The sequence below is a fragment of the Rutilus rutilus genome (assembly GCF_951802725.1).
Source record: "Rutilus rutilus genome assembly, chromosome: 2".
Lineage (NCBI taxonomy): Eukaryota > Metazoa > Chordata > Actinopteri > Cypriniformes > Leuciscidae > Rutilus > Rutilus rutilus.
The window spans coordinates 3,447,929-3,471,267 of NC_140210.1; the positions used below are offsets into that span (position 1 = coordinate 3,447,929).

At 37.7% G+C, this 23,339-nt stretch overlaps 1 protein-coding gene across 7 annotated transcripts in view; it reads left to right on the plus strand.

Annotated features, from left to right (window-relative positions):
* Nucleotides 1-1,424: 1,424 nt before the first annotated feature.
* Nucleotides 1,425-23,339, plus strand: part of farp1 (FERM, RhoGEF (ARHGEF) and pleckstrin domain protein 1 (chondrocyte-derived)) — an 81,597-nt gene continuing 59,682 nt past the window's right edge. For all 7 annotated transcript variants that reach the window (XM_084403237.1, XM_084403239.1, XM_084403240.1 and 4 more), the window contains exons 1-2: nt 1,425-1,667; nt 12,771-12,948. In XM_084403237.1, the coding sequence (XP_084259363.1) occupies nt 12,775-12,948 (174 nt within the window). In that variant the 5' untranslated portion in view covers nt 1,425-1,667; nt 12,771-12,774. The remainder of the gene's footprint in view (nt 1,668-12,770; nt 12,949-23,339) is intronic.

Genomic DNA, 23,339 nt, shown 5'->3' on the forward strand with positions numbered 1-23,339 from the left:
ATATAAACACTATATAAAACTTGTGCTGCCTAAAATACTGGGTTTTGACCAAATAAACTCATTTACTTAACTTAATGACGTTGAGTTTATTTGATCAAAACCCAGTGTTGAACAAAAGCTGCACATGTCATTTACTTTCTGATAAAGTAAAAGTTATATAATGTGCACAGGATTCTAACTGGAATATTAATGAGATCATAAAAGATTGTTAGATTATTCCAACACTACTTTAGACAAGTATTAATGTCTTGAAGTTTTAAAATCCTCAAAGATCGATCTTCTGTTGTCATGTTTATCGTAGCCCAATAGTAGTTCATAGCTGGCTCTAACTATTATTTCATAATTACAGTACCAATGACAAGTGTATTGGTCCTCTGGGAGCAGTGTTGGGAATTTATGCATTTATAGGGAAATAAAATGTTGGGTCCTTTTTTAATAAATCCTAATCCCTTATTTTAAAATCCCAGTGTATTACATAAAATCTGGTTACACTTTATTTTAATGTGTTTGTTACAGCGTAATTATACATTTCAGTACTTAGAAATATTAAGTAACTACATGTACTTACTATAGGGTTAAGATTAGGTTTGGTTTAGGGTTAGTTGCATGTAATTAAGCATAATTTATAGTTACTATGGTAACGACATGTAACAATGACACTAAAATAAAGTGTTGCCTAAAATAACAATAGTAATACATTGTTAGACTAAGTGTTGCTTCCACAGGTTGGTGGCGCTGTTTCTCATCACAGTACTTTATAAAACTGTGTAAATAGGATTTTATGTTCCTGAGCGATTTATTTGAATTCCTTTTGATGTCCTACACTTGTTCTAAAAACGTGTGAACGTTACTTTTGAATGTTCTCTGAACGTTCTGAAACATGTAACATTTAAAAAAAAAAGAACGTATGACGAACGTTCAAATAAATCCTTAAGACAAAAGTTCCGTGAACGTTTTGAGAACATTACTAAAGACCGGATAACTTTTGAACAAACATATGACTGTTTCTGGAGGAACGTTTGTTCTTTGCTTTAAGAGAACGCTACCAGAACGTTCTGAGAATTATCCCTGTTAGATGGTTTGGTATTATTTTGCTTACATAGCCATTATTAACCATCCCTTACAAAAATACTATGGCAGTACAGTGATGGTATCAGATGATAATACTATACAGTAGCCTAGTCAACATTTGAAGTGGATCAAAAAAAGTTCATCAAAGTTGTCCTAAGATAAACACCGGTATTGTTCAAAATGCATATAACTTTGGTGAAAGGTTTTGATCCACTTCAAATGTTGAGTAGCCGCGGCAACAGTGTAAAAGAAGCCCAATTTCGCGGGAAAACCGCGGACTTGGCAACATTGTAACCAGGGTGAGTTTGAATCGTCCGCCAGGTGTCGCTGTTCCCATCCGCGCTGCTGTGTGAGGCTGTAGTGCGGGTGTTGGAGGCTGGAGGCGGTGTTTTATTGTATCAGTTCAGTTCGGGATCAGTCGTTTAGTCATGGCGTCCGGGAAGACGGTGGATTTCAGCGCTTCCCGCGAATAACCGCCGATAAACTGATTCCTCGCGACTCCAGCCGCTGCTCTGCGTGTTATTTTCGCGGAATATCGTTTAACAACACAGTCACGCGTGTACCCAGTCACGAGGAGTATTAATTCAGCAGGAAAGGTAAGATTCTGTGTTATTTTACTGGCTCGCAATAAACCGGCAGCGAGCGAATAAGTGTTACTATTAATCTTCCGATCGCTGGGCACGCTGATATATTGTAGCGGTTTCCATGGTTACACGATTAAAATCTCACGAGCCTCCGTTGCTGCCACGCGTCGTATATCGTACGTTTCCACATCAAAGGTTTACTGTAGTGCTTTACCATAGTGCTCTACTGTACTACACAAATACTATGGTAATACCATGTTTTGTTTGATCTTTCAAAAAGTGCTGTGGTATAGTGATAATATCACCACTCTAGATTATTTAAATGGCATTTACAAGAATGCATTGGTCCATGTCCAAAACACAGTAGTACCCTTTTGTAATTCATTGTGGCATGGTTTTTGGACTTGTATTATCTCAAATACCTTGGTATTATACGATAGCATCACTATGGTATTACACAATACAGTTTTGTAAGGGTCACATATTTTCCTATGTTTTTTTTTTTTTTTAACTAATGCAACACAGCATGGGGTTATTGATGCATGGAATTATCATTAATATATCCCAGAATCAGGTGAAACATCAGTATTTACTGTTTTATTTTTTTTCTCCTTATTTGCATGATTTTTTCACTATATATTCATAAGAGCTGCAGTGATGTGTTTTAAGTGGTTGTGCAGGTAGTCATTTGGACATTATGGGATTTCCCTGTCACATGAATTCTTGATGTGGCTAACACACTCTCTCTCACACACACACACACACACACAGTCAATGCAGCTTAACCTACTAACATCTGAACCTCAAGGATTACTCGACTAACCTACATCCGACGACTGCAAGCACACAACTCAGCACAGATTTTGAAATCCTTTTAGCAAACTGACCATGTTAATTATTATATTAATATATTTAATATTATTTAATGTTTGAGTGGTGACTTGCACCAGATAGTAACAATAAATGTAAAAATGGTGGTAGATATGTTGGCGGAAACTAGTGATCTTGATAAGTAAACACATTGACTAGCAGCACACTGTAGTTTAGATGTTCTGAGTGGGTTTTTACCATGTTTCCAGGGTTAATAGATGGTTAGTAAACAGAACCACTTAGTTGAGAAATAACACACCTCTTCTCATTTGAGGAATCATTCAACAACACACACACACTGTAGTGTGCATTAAGTACTTAGGGTGCGTCTCAATCAGCTCCCTGAGTCAGTATGTCGTGGTCACTGTTAAGGACCCTTGCTAGCTACACATTGGGACACTGATGGTGACATGACAACATCTTCACTATAAAACGAGAACTCAATTCGGCACTTGTGCGCTGTTTTCTGTGCCGGGAACATCCTCTCATTTAGTGCTCGAATACCGAGTTGAGTTCTCTTTCACGTCGTCTTGGGCTTGAACGGACACATGCACAAAATTTTTTCTCTAGGCTGCTGATTTTTGTTTCTTTGTAAACAGGTTTTCAGAGTATTCATGGTATTCAGCTAGCCTGGCTAACGTCAGACCTCGTCTCATTGAGACGTGGTCTGGGAACCACATGTTAATTTTCTCGTATTTGAGGCGTGGTTTACGAATGCCCAGAGCCGTTTATTGGGCGCTATGAATGTCTATCAAATGCGCCTGTACGTAGCTCATAGCCAATCGTTTCAATTATACCAGATGACGTATGTAGAGCGACAGAAATTCGACGAGGAAGAAGACGATGGGTCAGAGATTTATGTGTACACGATGGCGTTCAGCGACTAAACTACTTAGAACACTATCTAAGGCTGCATCGAAAGGTAACGTCGCGTCTGCTGCCATGTTGGATCCATAGATATAAACAAACTGCTTCGGCGTGTCGCATAGACGTCGTCATCGTCTTGCTGCTCCCTCCCCGTTCTGTGATTGGTTCCCTTTTTGAGGGGAAAATCTGGTCCATGGTGTCCAGGCTGCCTAGCAGCGTGAATAAAATCAAGACAGCATGAGGAAACCCAGGCTAGTATTCAGCAGATATGACAGAATAAATATGCGTGATATCTAAACGTTTGACTTTTTTTTTTTTTTTTTTTTTAAACCATATTGGAATCGAAACTGGGAATCAATAAGAATCAGAAACGAAAAGCAGAATTGGAATCGAAATATCTAAAACTCAAACAATACCCAACCCTACTGATTGAGACGCACCCTTAGTTTTAGCATCACTAATTCTCAGTTGTTGTTTGTGCTTAGCCGGTATGATGAGTGTCATACTGATTGTTTAGTGAAGGCTGGGCCAGCGGTGTGGATCCGTGCCTTCAGATGTGTGTATGTTGAGTCTGTCTCAGTGAACCCTCTGTTTCACGTGTCCGCCTCGCTGAACACATCTCTGGGAACTTTCAGGCAAACAAGTTGAAAGGGCAGGTTAACTAGTTCAGCGAGCGTGAGTCTGGGAACGAGCCCTCGCTGCACGGATTGTTCCTAGTTCACTTTTCTGTCTCTGTTCTCTATGAAGGGTGTGTGTGTGTTTGTATAGGATGGAAAAAGAAAGATTGTGTGTTTAAATAAGGTAACGGTTTTCTTTTTATTTCTTTTTTAGCAGGCATGTCGTTTGAAGTGGGCCTCTCCTTAATCGTTGACTCTGTCAGGTTGAGTTTGTAGTCATGCAATGCAATGTGTTGGTTTGCACTTTGGCTTTAATGAGACCTAATTTGCTCCAGATTCAGAAGTACTTCCTGTTTCTTCGTGTTTATCTCTGCATGTGTGACGATCCTTCTGTGCTTTGCTTGCTTCCTACTTTGTGCTTCATTTAGAGTAAAAGTTTCCAGTCTGTGGCCTTTTTTGCAGAGGTTTCCCTTTCACCTGTTGTTGATCAGCATTCAGTGCGAGAGTTTTGCTTGAGAAACTGCTAATGGTCAATTATAGAAAAACAAGCTGTCGCTTATCATAGCACTGCATCAGGACAGGGTTTAAAACATGCTTAAAACCCACTCAGAATGCCATAGCAACACCCTAGCAACTACATAGCAGTGGGCATAAACCACTCAGAATGCCTTAGCAACCACATAACATTCCAGAACACACTGGCAACACCCTAGCAACATCCCAGAACTCCCTAGCAACTACATAGCAATGGGCTAAAACCACTCAGAATGCCTTAACGACCACATAACATCCGAGAAAACCCTGGCAACACCCTAGCAACATTCCATAACACATCAACTACAAAGCAATGTGCTTAGACCACTCAGAATGCCTTAGCAACCACATAACATTCCAGAACACACTGGCAACACCCTAGCAACTACATAGCAATGAGCTTAAACCTCTTAGAATGCCTTAGCAACCAAATAACATCCCAGAACACCCTAGCAACAACATAGCAATATGCTTAAACCATTCTAAATACCTCGGCAACATCATATCAGTATCTCAGAATACTCTAGAAACTACATAGCAACATCAGAATGCCTTTGTGACCACATAGCAACACCCTAGCAACTACATAGCAACATGTTTAAACCACTCAGAATGCCTTTGTGACCACATAGCGACTACATAGCAATATGCTTAGTGGCACAAAAACTTAGCAACCACTTAGAACACCATAGCACCTGCATAGCAACGCCCCGGCGACCACCAAAATGTCCTGCCAGGCGTCCAAACTGCCAGCAACAATCCTTAATGCAAAACGCAGATACCTTTGCAACCTCCTAGCAAACATCTGAAAATCTCATTGTAATTGGTAGTGTTGTTTCTTGATCCTCTAGAATAGATTGCGTTTCACTGATTGTACAGCTCTTAGTACGGCTGATCTGATCTGAACACAGTTATGGGAACGTGATCCCTTGTCTTTTATGTTTGTACGATCTCCTTTGGGAAATACGATGTGTTCTGGGACACGAGAAAACATAAAACGAAGTGTGAGAAAGTCACGTTGATCCTTCCTGCAAAAGAAGGTCAACCTGTTGAACCAGTAACAGTGCAGTTCATGTCATGTGTGTTTCAAAACCATAAACCAGATTAAAACACAAGCTTTACCCAACGACGACAACAACAAAGCTTTTCCCCCTTTATAATTCCTGCACATTTGCAAGATGAGCTGTTAAAAATGGGTGAACTAAAGATAGCACAAGGAAGATTAAATATAATGGCCATGCATTTGTCATCATGTTTCTGTAAGTGGGTTTTAATAGCTTTCGTTGGGATGGAAATCCAGTTGTTTATACGAGTTTGTCAGTGCCGTTTGTGTTTGCGTTGTTCTAATGAGGGCTTGCTAACACTAACAGAGCTGCAGACGTTCAGTGGTTAAGGAATGAATTAGGGTTTCGGCGGGTAATGAAACTGCTAGCCGAGGGGGATTAAAGGTCCCGGAGGAGCCGCTTCTCAATTACTCATTGAGTTTAAATGTGTGTAACCAGTAACTTCGGCCCGGGACAGGAAAGAATGGCCCCTTTATTGCAGTGTTTGTGATTGTGGACGGCCCCTGAAGACTTCATGGGAGCCTGTTGGTCTCTCTCTCCCGTTCATCCTCTTCTCCATGCTTCTAGTGTCTATTATTCTTGCTCCATTTCTTTATTCCTTTCTTGTGCTTTTGTCAGCCATTATTATTGTCGGTTGATAACCCACCCAGTTGGTCGGTGTTAGTGGTAAATGGGCAGTAAATAAGGCAGTTTTTGAGATTATGCGCAATATATTGAAATTATCAAAATATCGCAAATGTATTTATCGCGATATGCATATGGCGACAGCTTGCAATAACTGGGGTCATGAACAAAAGACAAAGAGAAAATCACTCACTGCTCTTGACTGAATAACTTTTGTAGCTTTAAAGGATTAGTTCACCCCAAAATGAAAATTTCCTAATAATTTACTCACCCCAAAGCCATGCAAGATATCCATGTCTTTCTTTCCTCAGTGGGAGAGAAATTATGTTTTTTGAGGAAAACTTTTCTGGATTTTTCTTCTAACAATGGACTTCATTGGTTACCATAATTTTTAAGTCCAAATCAATGCAGTTTCAAAAGTCTTTGAAGTGTTTAAAGGGGCTGTACGCGATCACAGCTGAAGAAGAGGTTGTTATCTAGTGAAACGATAGGTCTTTTTTTATTTTTTATTATAATTTATAGACTTTTTACCTTCAATAGTTCGGATTGAGCTGATCAACAAACGGACAGGGAACTACGTCATCACGTTGAAAGGTCACGCCGGCGCAGGCGGAAGTACCGCCTCACTGTTTACAATGCGACCGTACGTAGGAGGATAGTTCAAATAGTATTGTTTGCTATTATATATATAGTAATAGTATTCAGTGAATATGAATATGAATAGTATATGAATAACATTCTGATGAATATGAATAATAGTTCAAATAGTATTGCCGGCGCCGGTGTGACCTTTCAACGTGATGACGTAGTTCCCTGTCCGTTTGTTGATCAGCTCAATCCGAACTATTGAAGGTATAAAGTCTATAAATTATAATAATAAAAAAAAAAAGACCTATCGTTTCGCTAGATAACAACCTCTTCTTCAGCTGTGATCGCGTACAGCCCCTTTAAACACTTCAAAGACTTTTGAAACTGCATTGATTTGGACTTAAAAACGATGGTAACCAATGAAGTCCATTGTTAGAAGAAAAATCCAGAAATGTTTTCCTCAAAAAACATAATTTCTCTCCCACTGAGGACAGAAAGACATGGATATCTTGCATGGCTTTGGGGTGAGTAAATTATTAGGAAATTTTCATTTTGGGGTGTACTAATCCTTTAATAAGAATCAGTATTTATTTAATTAACTAAGCAGTTTTTTATTTTTACATTTGATTATTCAGTGTCTGTTGTTTAATGACCCTAATGTCGGATAACCTGAAACCCTAAACTAACTGTGATGTTAAAGTAACACTTCTTACGCTACAGTAAAACACTGATGTTCACTTTCAGAAGCTGTAGGGATGTTTTCTTGAAGAATGTGAAACACATGTAGGTTATATAATTTTAAATGTATTTTAAAGATAATTTAAGTTTATTTTACACACTTTAAGCATTATCGTATCGCATTATTTAATGAGTTATCTTCAATATCGTGCAACTTTTTTAAAAATCAAGTCTGTGTTCAGAAAGTTGTGAAAGTAAGTTATGTAAAATAAGTTTAGAAATTAATTATTTTGATTTAGATTTATTATTCTAAATAATAAATAAATAAATAAATAAATAAATAAACATGTTTTTTAATTTACTTTAATTTATTTAATTTTAATTTAATTATGTATTTACTTATTATTTAGATTAATAAATAAATATCTACTTATTAGTTTTAAGTAAATTGAGTAAAAGTAATTTTTATTAGTTTTAAGTAAATTGTGTAAAGCTATTTATTTTATACAATTTTATGTTAGTTATGTAGTGTTATAATATTAACCCTAAAAAATATTTCCAAATATTAGACACATAATCTCCTTTCATCATCTATATCACTCTTCTCTCTGTCAAACTGCAGATGGAAATCAATATTAAAATGTCATTTTCATCATCATCTTCCATCACAGGACGAGTTTGTTACCGTGAACATCTCACACTCCCTCGTTCCCTTGATGAATAAAGCCTTGTGATTATCTCTAACCTCATGATCATCACATCCACTGGATGTCCTGTCGTCAGTGTCATGATAGCGCAGGATAGACTCAGAGGTGTGTGTGTTGAGGAGGTTTTCTGACTGTGTGTGTGTGAATGCTGAAACCCTCTCATGCTTGTTAACCTGTCGTGACTCGTCTCTAGCTCAGGGTTTAAAACATGCTTAAAACCCACTCAGAATGCCATAGCAACACCCTAGCAACTACATAGCAATGGGCTTAAACCACTCAGAATGCCTTAGCAACCACATAACATTCCAGAACACACTGGCAACACCCTAGCAACATCCCAGAACATCCCAGAACACCCTAGCAACTACATAGCAATGAGCTTAAACCACTCAGAATGCCTTAACGACCACATAGCATCCAAGAAAACCCTGGCAACACCCTAGCAACATTCCATAACACATCAACTACAAAGCAATGTGCTTGGACCACTCAGAATGCCTTAACCACATAACATCCTCGTTCCCTTGATGAATAAAGCCTTAAGATCATCTCTAACCTCATGATCATCACATCCACTGGATGTCCTGTCGTCAGTGTCATGATAGCGCAGGATAGACTCAGAGGTGTGTGTATTGAGGAGGTTTTCTGACTGTGTGTGTGTGAATGCTGAAACCCTCTCATGCTTGTTAACCTGTCGTGACTCGTCTCGAGCTCACATCTGAGCGCAGAATCAGATTCCAGGGTTCAGCGTCTGGATCTGAGATTCAATCAGTGCTGGAATGTGTTCCTGGTTAGTGTGTTAGGGAACAAACCACTAAGTATTGAAGTTTAGTCTGCAGTGTTTGTCCAATTTTTTTTTTTTTTTACAAATTAATTCAGTGTTACTTGCTGTTTCTTTGTAATTATTTGTGAAATTTACTTGCAATTTATTAGTGAGAATTGTTTCCAGCATTACACCATTTTTTCCAGCGGCACGATTCTGGATAAACTGAGAATCACGATTTTTTTGGTTTAAAATAGAGATCACGATTCTCCCGCGATTCTGAATAGACAAAATAATATAATTTACTTGAGGTTCTGACGAAATATGAATTGCTGCAGTCAATTTAAATATATTTAATTGATTTGGATCATTTTTTCTTTTTAAAATTCATTGACTTCACTTGTTTCATTACTGGATGAATCAGTGTTTTTGAACGAATCTCTTGAATAAATGATTCAATGACTCATTAATAAAGACTTGTTTCATATGCTGGATGAATCAGCATTTTTGAACAAATCTTTTGAATAAATGTTTCAATGAGTCATTAATAAAGACTTGTTTCATTGCTGGGTGAATCAGCGTTTTTGAACAAATCTCTTGATTAAACGATTCAATGACTCATTAATAAAGACTTGTTTCATTTGCTGGATGAATCAGCGTTTTGCACAAATCTCTTGAATGATTCAATGACTCACCGAATATAGACTTAACTTGTTTCATGACTGGATGAATCAGTGTTTTTGAACAAATCTCTTGAATAAATGATTCAATGACTCATTAATAAAGACTTGTTTCATTACTGGATGAATCAGTGTTTTTGAACGAATCTCTTGAATAAATGATTAAATGACTCATTAATAAAGACTTGTTTCATATGCTGGATGAATCAGCGTTTTTGAACGAATCTCTTGATTAAATGATTCAATGACTCATTAATAAAGACTTGTTTCATTGCTGGATGAATCAGCGTTTTTGAACGAATCTCTTGATTAAATGATTCAATGACTCATTAATAAAGACTTGTTTCAATTGCTGGATGAATCAGCGTTTTTGAACAAATCTTTTGAATAAATGTTTCAATGAGTCATTAATAAAGACTTGTTTCATTGCTGGGTGAATCAGCGTTTTTGAACGAATCTCTTGAATAAATGATTCAATGACTCATTAATAAAGACTTGTTTCATTCGCTGGATGAATCAGCGTTTTGCACAAATCTCTTGAATGATTCAATGACTCACCGAATATAGACTTGACTTGTTTCATGACTGGATGAATCAGCGTTTTTTGAACGAATCTCTTGAATGAATGATTCAATGACAAATACATTTTTAACCGTCACTTGTCGCCGCCTACTGGTGTAACAATGTAATTGATACAATGTTTATTTGAAGCGTCAAGTTACTTTAAATGGTGATTTACATCATTTTGATCACTACGATCACATTTTGTTTTGATGACATTCAGACATCAGTGTTTATATCCGAACTGCAAACTTTTATAAATTTAATGTTTAACGTATTTGTCAAAGGTTAACAGACACAAACGAATCGTTGTCATTTAGGAATGAGATGGTGTGGGTGTTTGAATCCGGATCGTGATCTTTTAGCAGAACTAATGTTTGTCTCATTTGCATGCTCTTTGAATCACGATCCTTTGCTTTGTCATGTAACAGTGGCGTTCTTCACTTGTCATGTTTGTTTCCCGTATGTAAATCCCCTGTGTTGAGTGAACACAGGAATACGCTACTGTACGTGTTCGTTTGTGCTGTACTTCTGGCGTCTGTGTAGAATAATTGAAAGTGTCACATCTGTGAAAAACACTTTACATTGTCAAAGGAGAAGTTGTTTAGTGCCACGAGCGGATAATTGTTCTCTCATCTCTCTTTCACACACACACACACACAGTTTTTACGTTTGATTATCCCGTGAGAAGTGTTTTAAGTGCCCATTTTCCATCTGTGATTCCTGGAGGAACTCATTCTCTTGTGTTTGATAGTGTTTTCCATCAGTGGATCTCTGAGAGCTGACTGGGAGGTGCCTGTTAATTATCACGCGCTCGAGGGTTGTTGCACTGAACACACAGTGATATTGCTTTATACAATAGTTCAATAAACAAGATGTTAATATTATGTAACTGACATTTTAGTCACAATATGGGCTGCGGTTTGCATGCTTTGCCAATGAAAATAGAAGCTAAAAGGAGTGAACACAGACTCTGATGGTTGATTAATCTTGGTTAATAGATACATACACACATCACAATGTTATCTTCTCCTTTATTTATCATAGTTTATAGTAATTTTTGTATTCAGAAAACACCTCAACAACATCAGTGTCAGAACATTTGCCAAATTGCAGAGAAGGAAAGACTATAAATCTCCAGTTTATTATTGCTGTCCACAGAAATGCTCTATTGAATAAGCGTTTTAACGAAGGTAAACGAGGCTCTGGATCGGTTCCTGATGGAGGAGGCAGCCGCTCTGATTACTTGACGTAGAAGTGGGAGTTACTTTGTGGCGTTTACTTTAATCCTGCTGAGTTCTGTATAATTTAGACCCTTCAAATGTAGTCATTCACAGCATTTCTCCTCCACTGAATTCCTCTAAAAAGGCTTTGAATATTTCAGAGGATGTCCGTAAGAGGGTTTAGATGTAAGTGGACGAATTTGCATTTCGTTAAGTTCTCAGTTCCTTAGAAAGATGGGTTAGCATGAGGACAGAGCTGGTAAAAAGCTGTTTTTGAGTACCTTTAGTTGAAAGAATTTCCCATCTTTAATGGGAATGTCTGCTTTATACTGTGCTTCAATACATCTCTGCCCATTTAGTTGGTTAAATTGGTGTTCTATTGAAGCTTATAATCCATCATGTTGGAGTCGCAGTGCGCGATCTGGTTCTTTAGGTTTAGAAATCCCTGGATTTAATGCCTCTAAACCCTTCCTAATGAATCCCTAAACCCATAAACTCAGTGTTTTTCAGTGGTGAGAGACGGTGGGCCTGTTGTTTGAATTTAAGCCGTCACAACAGTAATAAGGATTTGACAGGTTTGAATGAATCTATGGGATGTTCCCACTGGAATCGGTGTCCTTTTCATTGTGCTTATATGTCCATAATGTAAAATATTCTTCGTTATTGCATTCTTCATATGTAGCGAACATATAAGAAGCATTTTTTTGTGTCTAAAAGTATAATATAGTGCAATCACAAACATTTATATCCAGACGGAATTTGTTTAAAAAGTGTAATGTGCTCCATATTATTTTTTTATTTTTTTACAAAAGTTGAACAAAATTCAGATGGGATTAAAACCACAAAGTAGGTCTGTGAAACAAAATATTTTTTAATTTTCATGCAATTTTTTTATTGTATTTTGTTGCATTGCATTTTATTGCATTGTTGCATTGCATTTACCGTTGCATTTACAAATATGCCCGACCTGTTGCCGTCAGGTTCATTTGTCTGGTTCAGTTCTTCACCAGTGGTTGAGCTGGTTATGAGTTATAACTAACAGCTGTGTTTATGCGGATAACTAGCAGCCAGGCAGAACGAGAGTTAACATCAAGACTTGTGTGAGAAATTGCCATGGCAGCACAAGTAGTTTACTGCAGAAATATACATTTCAGGAATCATAAATCATCCTTGGCATTTTCCAGGGCAGCGCGAGGTTGGAATTCCAGATGTAAAAAAAAGGAAAAATATGTCAGCGTCCTGTGTGTGTGTGATCACCAAACCTAGTGCAGAATCCGTGTTTATCCCACACGGAAGGTTTTGGCCCTCGTTTAAATGCTGAAATGTTGTCTGTTTGCAGCAGTATGGTGGAGCCAGAGGAGCGGCCCTCGGGGGCGGGGCAGAGGCTCGGGGCCCCTGAGAGCCTGGGCATCAGCACACTGGAGCCCGGCCAGCGCCCCCCCACCATGCCTCCGGGCAGACAGATCTCCATCCGGGTCCAGATGCTGGACGACACTCAGGAAGTCTTTGAGGTCTCGGTAAGACACTGTTTGCTTTCTACTTGATTGCATTTTGCTTCGTTCTGTTGTATTGCATTGTATTTTGTTTCATGTTATTGCATTGCGTTTTATTGCACTTATTTATTTTACATTAAAGCATTTTATATTATTTTACTTTATTTTATTGCATATCAATGTGCTTTGTTTTTACATTGCATTTTGCTATATTTTATTTTATTGCATTGCATTTTATTGCACTTTATTTTCTTTTACTGCACTGACTGATATTTACCTTGTTACCTTATCTTTTATTATTTTTGATTATTTTATTTTATTTTATTTTTGTTTGTTGCATTGCATTGCATTTTATATATATATATAAAACAAAAAAAACTGATTCCAAGACAGTAACTGGACAGCAGTGGACAATGAATGTAATGAGGTCATGCGACAACAGTGTAGCATGCTATTGTTTGAATTGCTTATTGCGTAATGCATACTAATTCATATAATTTAAAATAAATGGTAGTCAGTAAGCTAATTTTCCATTTTTGAACACAGCCCAGGTTTAATTGCATGGAAAAAACCCTGCGTTTCGCAAGTATTTTGATTTGTTGAGTATCCCAGCGGGTCAGCAAGTGCACACTAAAGCGTCTGCTGCTCTCCCCCTCAAGTTTAGACTCTTTTGTGTTCACTTGCCCTCCCGTTTCGTCACTTAAGCTCCCCTGGGAATGGTAATGATGTTGAAAAGCTCAGTCTTGTTCACTAATGAGAAAATGCCCTCATTGATCGCTACCAAGGGAGCCATAAGATCCTCAGGCATGTTGGGTAGGAGAAAAGAGAAGCAATTCGTCAGAATTCCTGACTGAGATCTCGACAGGAAAATATTACCTTGAGCTGAAGTAAAAGCAGCGAACAAACGGACAGTTCCCTGACTCTTTTCTTCCTCAGGTTTGTGATGTGTGTGTGTGTATAGGGGCCGTTGGATACACACCCTGTGCTCCGCTGATGCCCTGAGGGCCACTGTTATTGATGGCAATTTTAATAGTGAGATAAGGCCTATAAAAGCGCATGCTCTGCTTTGTGTGCGTGTGTGTTGAGAAATGCTTCAGTTAAGACGATCTAGATCAGACGTGACACCAGATCACCTGCAGCTTTTGTTGATTTAGTGTGCTTTACCTGGCTTGATGCTATTATTATCTCTAATTCATGATTATATTATATTTGAAAGCTGAATTTCTGATTTTGAGACCTGCATCAGTCAATACACCTCCTAACCGTGTCCATTTAAGTGTTATAACCAAAAAATGTTGTCAGTTACAGTCTTAAACCTCCCCAAACATCTAGGAAAGACGTCAAGAACGCTCTAGCATCAAATCAATATAGTTCAGCGTGTGTGTATTAATATAATGGCCATTGAAAACCCGTTAGATTGGGTCCCTGTCATGTATTCACAGAGACGAATGTGTCTCTGCTTTCAGACTGAGCCGTAGTAAAGCCTCTGCACTTCTCCAGATCTCTAAAGTGAATCTGACAGTCACCTCACACACACCTCACACACACACACACACCTGCTACACCGCACACCCTCTTTGGGAAAGAATTAATAATGGAATGGATAAAAAATGGATGAAAGACTTCATCTGTTCCCCAAAGGCCAGAGGTATAACATCATAAATATGTATCACGCCTGTGACTTTGTGGAAACAGACTCTGTGTGTGTGTGTGTGTGTGTGTGTGTGTGTGTGTGTGTGTGTGTGTGTGTGTGAGATGGAGGGTTTTGTATTTCATACACGTTGAGGTCGCTTTTTATGGAGAATAAATTTACGTTTTTTTTAAGTTAACGAAACAACCCATCATATTTTTGTAGTGTCACACATTTGTGAGTGAATCCAGATAATAACTGAGAATATATATATATATATTTTATCCATCAGACATTGACCAGCATCCACTTTTAAAGAGGATGCACACACACACACACACACACACACACACACACACACACACACACACACACACACACACACACACACACACACACACACACACACACACACACACACACACACACACACACACACACACACACACACACACACGCGCACGCGCGCACACACACACACACATGCATGCATGCACACACTCTCACTCACTCACCTACTCACACACGCGCGCGCGCGCGCACACACACACACACACACACACACACACACACACACACACACACACACACACACACACACACGCATGCATGCATGCACACACACTCACTCACCTACTCTCACTCACACACACTCACTCACTCACTCACACACACACACGCACACACGCATACGCATACTGTATACATATCATTTTATATTTATATAAGGCTGCATCACCACAACAATAGTTAAGATTTATGTATTTTAATTGCATATAATATTTGCACATATTTGCATTACACAGTTTTAACAAAAACTAATAAAATGAATGTGATGCATATTTGTCAGTCATACATAAATAAAATAAGTCAAGTAAGAATGAGATTTCTTTAATATAACTAATAAACAATGTTTTTTTTTTAGATGCACAATAACCCGGTTTATACCGTATATTTATCATCAATAAATCCTTTAACTTATCGAATCTTGCTTGTTCCAATCAGCCATATTTAAACCATGTTCACACTGCTTAGATGTAACAGATTTATGCTGATTTTATGCATATCTTGTTGAAAATATGATTATTTAAATAAAACCAAAAAGATACAAATACTTAAACAATGCCATGATTTTTTTCTTTTAGTTTTAGTTTTTTGGGTGTAAATTGCTCTTTGACCCTTAAGCTGCTTTTCCAGCCGCTTAACTTCTTAAGCGCTCCGTTCCGTGCCGATCCGGTCCAGGCGCTGCGGATGCGGTTTCAGTCTGATAACACACGAGAAAACACTTGTTCTCCGTGGAGTAAGATCACAGCTGATGTGATGCTGGAGTGAGGAGCGCTCCGATGAGGAGCAAAGGAAGCTCCCGCAATCATGAAGATGAGACGGCCTGATGTGCGGAGTTTGATCTGTGTTGGAAGATTGTAGTTTGTACTGGTGCATGCTGGGATTGAAAAGGGCTGATTTCCTGTGGGACCCAGCGCTTCTCCGAGGGTTTGAACTGAGAATGCATGTCTGATTTCATACTGGTCTCGACTGGATTAGCTAGTGCTAGCGCTGACTGGTTTAGAGGAACACATATGTTTTATAAAGTTTAGCCAAAGTTACATATTTGCGCTCTACATAATAAATGCACAAAGTTTGAGGTTGGGAGGCTTTTTAAAATGTTTTTGAAATAGTCTCAGGCAGACTATTTCAATAATAATATAATAACAACCATTAATATTATAATAACCATTCTAATAATACACACATATAGCCTTCCTGTAGCTCAAACAGTAGAGTGGTAGCGCTTGCAACGCCAAGGTCATGGGTTCGATTCCCAGGGAAAGCAAGAACTGATAAGAATGTAAATGTGTAGCTTGAAATGCAATGCAAGTCACTTTGGATAAAAGCGTCTGCCAAATGCATAAATCTAATAGTTCTCTTCTGCTCACCAAGACTGCATTTATATGATCAAAAATACAGTAAAAATGTGAAATATTATTGCAATTTAAAACTGCTATTTTCTATGTGAATATATAGTAAAGTGTAATTTATATCCTGTGATCAAAGCTGAATTTTCAGCATCATTACTCCAGTCTTCAGTGTCACATGATCCTTCAGAAATCACTCTAATATGATGAAATGCTCAAGTGAGTAAGTAATAGAAATTTGAAATAGAAATAGAATCTGTTGTAACATTATGTCTTTACTGTCACTTTTGATCACTTTAATTTGATCATCCTGGCTGAATAAAAGTCTTATTTTAGAGTGTAATGTAGCGTGTGGCCGTCGAGCGAACGCTTGTCATCATCATATTGCCCTGTTGCAGCGTTCAGGATTTCCTGTTGGATGGGATCTCAGTAAGGAAATCCCAATAGTCTTGACTCTTGACACAGTTCCTGTTTCCGAGTTCACATCAGATCACAGAATTCACATGTTGTCAAATGCTTTTGATATTAGATTCTTATCAAACCTTTTCATGAATCAATAGAATTTTAGTCGTTTTGGGTATTTTTTGGACATGCTGCTGTTTTAGTATCAGATTGGTTTGCCCTGTTCTTTTGAACATGGTATATAAAATGCCAGATCAGCACAGGTTAAAGTGATAAAAAGTGTCCCCAGGCTATTTTCATCTGCATAATAATTCTGCGTGCATAATATTTTAAGCCATTCGGTTATGGAATTACTCTCTATTTTTGTGTTAGTCTGCAATTACAAGCCCACAGTACGGCAACGGCTCATTGTCTAAATTGGCTTAATGAGGGTGTTTGACGAAACTGCAGTTTTTCCAGCAACTGTTGATTCAGAGATATAAGCGTTCAGTCTGCTTGCACGGCTAGTTTTGAGTTAAAGTTAACCATGCTAGACTTTGTCTTGGTTAGTGTTCACACAGCTGCCTTTTACCAGTTACACACACGCCACGGGTTCAGTTGTGTGCAGTTATGCTTTCTAATGCTCTGGTTTGTTGAAGAAGAGAGAAAATGCCAAGTATCCCTATAATGGAGGGTGTGTCGCGTGTTGTTGGATGCTTGGAGTCTGTGGTTTCCTTCTTCATGCAAGACTGTCATTTTAGGATTGAGAAAAAAGAGGTATGGTAAACAGACTGAACTTTAAAGCAACATTTTAGGACAAACACATCGGCCTCAGATATTTTTACGGATATGGACGAATCTCACGAACATGTTCATGTCATATTTAACCCCAAAATATACAATCAGCAAAAAAAAAAGCAAAGCCTTTTTGCACATTTTCACATTGTGACTTTCTTGAGGATCCCTAAATTCTCATTATTATACTCCTCATTATTATCTGGAAATGTGCAAATTGATTTGGGTAGTATTTAGTATATATTGTTTGATTTATGCTTTTAATTTTACGATTTTAATGAAAAAACACTGTAGAGAGATTCCCCCCATATATATTTTTTAATAACAAATAACAAAATTTTGTAGAGAAATGTTCCTAATATTTAAAAAAAATAATGTTTTATATATATATTGTTTTTATTTAGGGACGACAAATAACTACATTTTGTAGAGAGATTCTCTCATATATTTTATTTTTAAGATTTTTATTAATTTTTTTTATTTAGGAACAACAAATAGCAAAATTTTGTAGAGAAATGTTCCTAATATATATAAATTTTTTTTTTTATATATATATATATATATTGTTTTTATTTAGGGACGACAAATAACTACATTTTGTAGAGAGATTCTCTCATATATTTTAAATAATTTTTATGTTTTATTTTTATTTAGGGACGACAAATAACTAAATTTCATCGAGAGATTCTTCCATGTTAAGGGTAACAATCTAGAATCAACATTCCGATTATTCCAACGAAGTAAAGAAGGATTTCTGCTCCCATATAAGCTGCAGTTCTGTGTGAAGATTCATAGTGGAAACTTCTTCTCTGTTCTCCCAGATTGTGACGGTCCAACAGGAAGAGCCACGGCCCTTAGAGGAAACCCAGCCGCCACGCACACACACACACACACACACACACACACGGACATGGGCTCACACACACACACACACACACACACACACACGGACATGGGCTCACACACACGCTCACACACACACACACACACACACACACACACACACACACACACACACACACACACACACGGACATGGGCTCACACACACACACACACACACACACACACACACACACACACACACACACACACACGGGCTCACACACACTCACACACACACACACGCACACACACGCACACACACGGACACACACACACACACACACACACACACACACACACACACACACACACACACACACACACACACACACACACACACACACACACACACACACACGGACATGGGCTCACATTGTGTGACCCAAATGAGTTCTTCCCTATTTGCATATCCGGATTGTGGCGCTATCTGAACGTGTTTTAGAGCAGACATTATTTACGTCCACCGAGCGTAGCTGATGTTTTACTTCACTGACTTTCAATTTGAATTTTTGGAGCGACCGTCCATTCAGAAGCTCTGAAGCTTCACTTTTGTCAAGGTTTGTTTCTCATTCAAGAATGTGTTGTTCTCAGTACATCTGAGAGAATTTCATGGTCTGATCACTCTTATTTCATTCCCTTAAATGGACATTTTTGGGGGTTTATAAAGAGTTAGTTCAGCCAAAAATAACAAAATTATCCCATGATTTACTCATCCTCAAGCCATCCTAGGTGTGTATGACATTATTCTTTCAGACGAATACAATCTGAGTTATATTAAAAAAATGTCCTGGCTCTTCCAAACTTTATAATGGCAGTGAATGGCCATTTCTGTTTTGAAGTCCATAAAGTGCATCTGTCCATCATAAAAGTGCTCCACACTGCTCCGGGGGGTCAATAAAGGCCTTCTGAAGCGAAGCCATGCATTAGTGTAAGAAAAATATTCATATTTAACACGTTACAAAGTAAAATTCTAGCTTCCGGCCAAATGAACATGCGCAGTCTGCTTATGCAACTTATGACGTCAGAAGTAACGTAGTGCGTCATGGCGTAACGTAAATATCAGCAGAACGTCGCATTACTCGCATAAGTTGCACTTAGATATAAGTGGAATCCGTATGTTCGTTAGGCCGGAAGTTAGTTATTTTACTTTGTAAAGTTTTAAAAGCGGTGGTATAATGCCCTTTTCACAAGATATAAAATAAGTCTTTGATGTCCCCAGTGTGTGTGTGTGTGAAGTTTTAGCTCAAAATACCCCACAGATATTTTTATATAACATGTTAAAATTGTCAAAACGCACAGTTTTGTGTCTGTTCCTTTAAATGCAAATGAGCTGCTGCTCCCGGCACAGGGGGCGGAGCTTCAACAACTGCACTCACACAGACACACACTGAAAATTTCAAAAACTTTTAGCATTTTATGTTCAAACTGGATTCAGACAAAGATGGAGAGACTCAAGAAGAAGTGACAACATGTAGAAGCAACAGGACATTTCTGAATGGTTAATTGATGAATTTATGTAGCTTATGTGTAGTTATCTTCTAGTCATTGATTAGCATATTCTGTCTTGATAATCTATAAATCGTGTTCAGGGGGTGGGGTTTATGTAAATTTTATGGTTGGTGATGTCACTAACCCGGGAGGAATGTCGTGTAGTCTCTACCAGCCGTTTGTTGTAGTCCTTAAAAAGCTATTTCTTTTAAAGCAAATATCTCCCTTTGCTTTGAACTTTGAGCGTTGCTACTTTGCAGATGTTGTTTATGCTCAAACAGCAACATTACACACTAACTAAAGTGGGCAGATGCACTTTATGGACTTCAAAACAGAAATGGCCATTCACTGCCATTATAAAATTAAAATAATTTTTTTTTTTTTAATATAACTCAGATTGTATTCGTCTGAAAGAAGAATAAAGTCATATACACTCAGGATGGCTTCAGGGTGAGTAAATCATGGGCTAATTTTCATTTTTGGGTGAACTATCCCTTTAAATCGATTGTGTAATGGCGTCTGTCAGTCATCTGTGTGTGCGTGTTTGTTTGTGTGTGTGTGTGTGTGTAAGTGGTTATGTAGACGGCAAGTCACTGGAGACAGAAAACCAGTGTATTCGCAGCATCTCGCGGTCTGAATAATTCACACGGGCAAAGGTACATCTGATGTTACATGGTCTAATCCTGTAGGACAGCGACGTTTACTGGATACACCGAATTGTAGAGGCTTCGAGTGTCGCTACACACTCACAACAAGCTCAAAATAGCTGCGATTCCATAGCAACAGAGAATCTAAAGATGCATTACATTTGCTTAGTGTTCTAGCTAATGCAAATCTTTTGTTGCATAGAAACGGAGTCAGATTTACACTACTGTGCAAAAGTTTGTGATCGGCAAGTCACCAAGACTGCATTCATGGCATCAAAAATACAGTAAAAATAGTGAAATATTATTGCAATTTAAAATGGCAGTTTTCTATGTGAAATGTAATTTATATCCTGTGATCAAAGCTGAATTTTTCAGCATCTTCAGTGTCACATGATCCTGTATAATCTAACTACAAGTATATCATTTTTTGGAGTTCCCGTTTCCCTCTCTGAATGAATCGACCCCCTCAGGAGTGAGCGTGTGTGTGTGTGTGTGTGACAGGGTCACTGTCTCCTGCTGAATCCTCTCCTGAAGAGATCTGGAAATAGATCCTCAGCTGTGTGTCGCTAGTGTGCGTTAAGCCGGCTAGTCGTGACGAGATAAAGATGGCTCTCGGCAGATGGAGAATCTCTCATCGGTCTGTCACAGTTCATCCTTCACTCCTGACCTCAGCTGGCGTTTTGAAGGATGTATCTAGCAAAAAAAAGTGTCAAAACTTGTATTAAATTACTTGTCTTGTATTATATAATGAAGGGACTCGTTTATAAAACACAAGTAGAACATTTTGGTGGAAATTTGTCGCTGAAAACATTCGCTTACACTTTATTTGAAAGTGTCAGAGTTGCAGTGTAATTATGCATTTGAGTTCTGAGAAATATTAATTAACTACATGTACTTACTATGGGGTTTGGTTTAGGGTTATAGTTACTACAGTAACTACATGTAACGTGTTACAAGGATACTAAAAATAAAGTGTTACCAAAGATTCTTACATTTATATATATATTTTTAGTTCAATGTGACAATTGACATAGAATAGTTGTCAAAAGACAGTTTCTAGTTAGTTAATGCATTAAGGATCATGATCTTTTAATTAACAAAGCATTTATTAATGTAGGGTAAATATAGTATTGTTAATTGTTACTTTATAATACACTGCCGTTCAAAAGTGTTTTAATGTCTTTGAAAATCTCTTCTTAGGCTGCATTTATTTGATCAAAAATACAGTAAAAACAACAGTATTGTGAAATTATTACAATTTAACATTATCAGTGTTGATAATCAATATTATCAATATTTTTGTGGAAATTTCGAAACAGGATTCTTTGAGTAGAAAGTTCAAAAGAACAGCGTTTATTTGAAATATAATCTTTTGTAACATTATAAATGTCCTTTCTTCTGTCGCTTTTGATCAATTTAATGTGTCTTTGCTGATTAAAAGTATTAGTTTCTTTCAAAAAACTAAACTAAACTAAAAAATACTGACTTTTAAACAGTAGGCTAGAAAAAAAATCAAATGTTAAAAATGTATTGGTATATGTAGAAATAAAGACACATGAATAAATGCTGTTCATTGTTGGTTCTTGATACCCAAAGCATGAACTAATTGAACATTATTGCAAAGTGTTGCTGAATTTTTTGTATTTATTTTTTTTACTACAATTTTCATAAAGAATAGCTTTACAAATGATTGCCTTTTTTTTAAATGTTTTGCGCATACATTTGTTCGGCCCTGTGTAGTGCACTACATTCTGCACACTTTATTGTAAAGATAGTATGTGATATTATGCAATATGCAATGGTAATGCTTTAAAGATCACATTATCTCATTAAGTCATATGTATTTTTGATTTAGCAAAAGGCATCCAGTTATCTAATTTGAATTTCTTTTTAAATACATTTTTTCCCTCTTTCTGTAGGGTCAAATATTGACTTTTTTGATCGAGCACTTGCCTAATTCTGGATGTGAACACTACTTTAAATATAGGCCAAATATTTGAGTCAAGAAGTTGATATCACTTCTGGCTCATTTGTCTCACTGGAAATGCATGATTTAGTGAGTTACATTGTGTGAAATTTTGGCAAATGTAGTATTGTTTTTGTAGTATTGTTCATATTGTGCATATAATACTGAAAATAGTATTATGAAAAAAAGTATTATGCTAGAGGATTAAGGAGTAATGAATGGTGGTGCGTATGCTTTAACCGCTAGGCCACATCTGTTAGTTATATGAAAATGTGAAATGTTTTTGTTGAAGTAGTTTTTGCCGCCCATGGATCATTGTAATAGCCAGGTACCGCTATTATAGCACACATTCCCAGCTTAACTGTAATATCCCACTGACGAAAGCCTAGCAATGCCAAACCCTGCTACCTCATTACGCTAAAGCTAGCATAATGCATGTGGCTAATGATGGAAAAGCTTGTTTTGGGGTGAATCTTTGATGAATAATGCAGCAGCGCGGTCTCATGAATGCACTAATCATCTCTGGAAGAGAAGGGAAGCCCGAGGCCTCAGCCGCCATGGGATAATCCTCTCAACAATCCCACAATCCCGTCTGCTTCCTGCCCCTCCAATCCGCCAGTATTCCAGCTAACGGGATCATGGCGGAGAGGGCCAGTGTTGACACTGGATGGAATGTGCTTAAATCCCGCTCATGTTTTTATGATTACATGT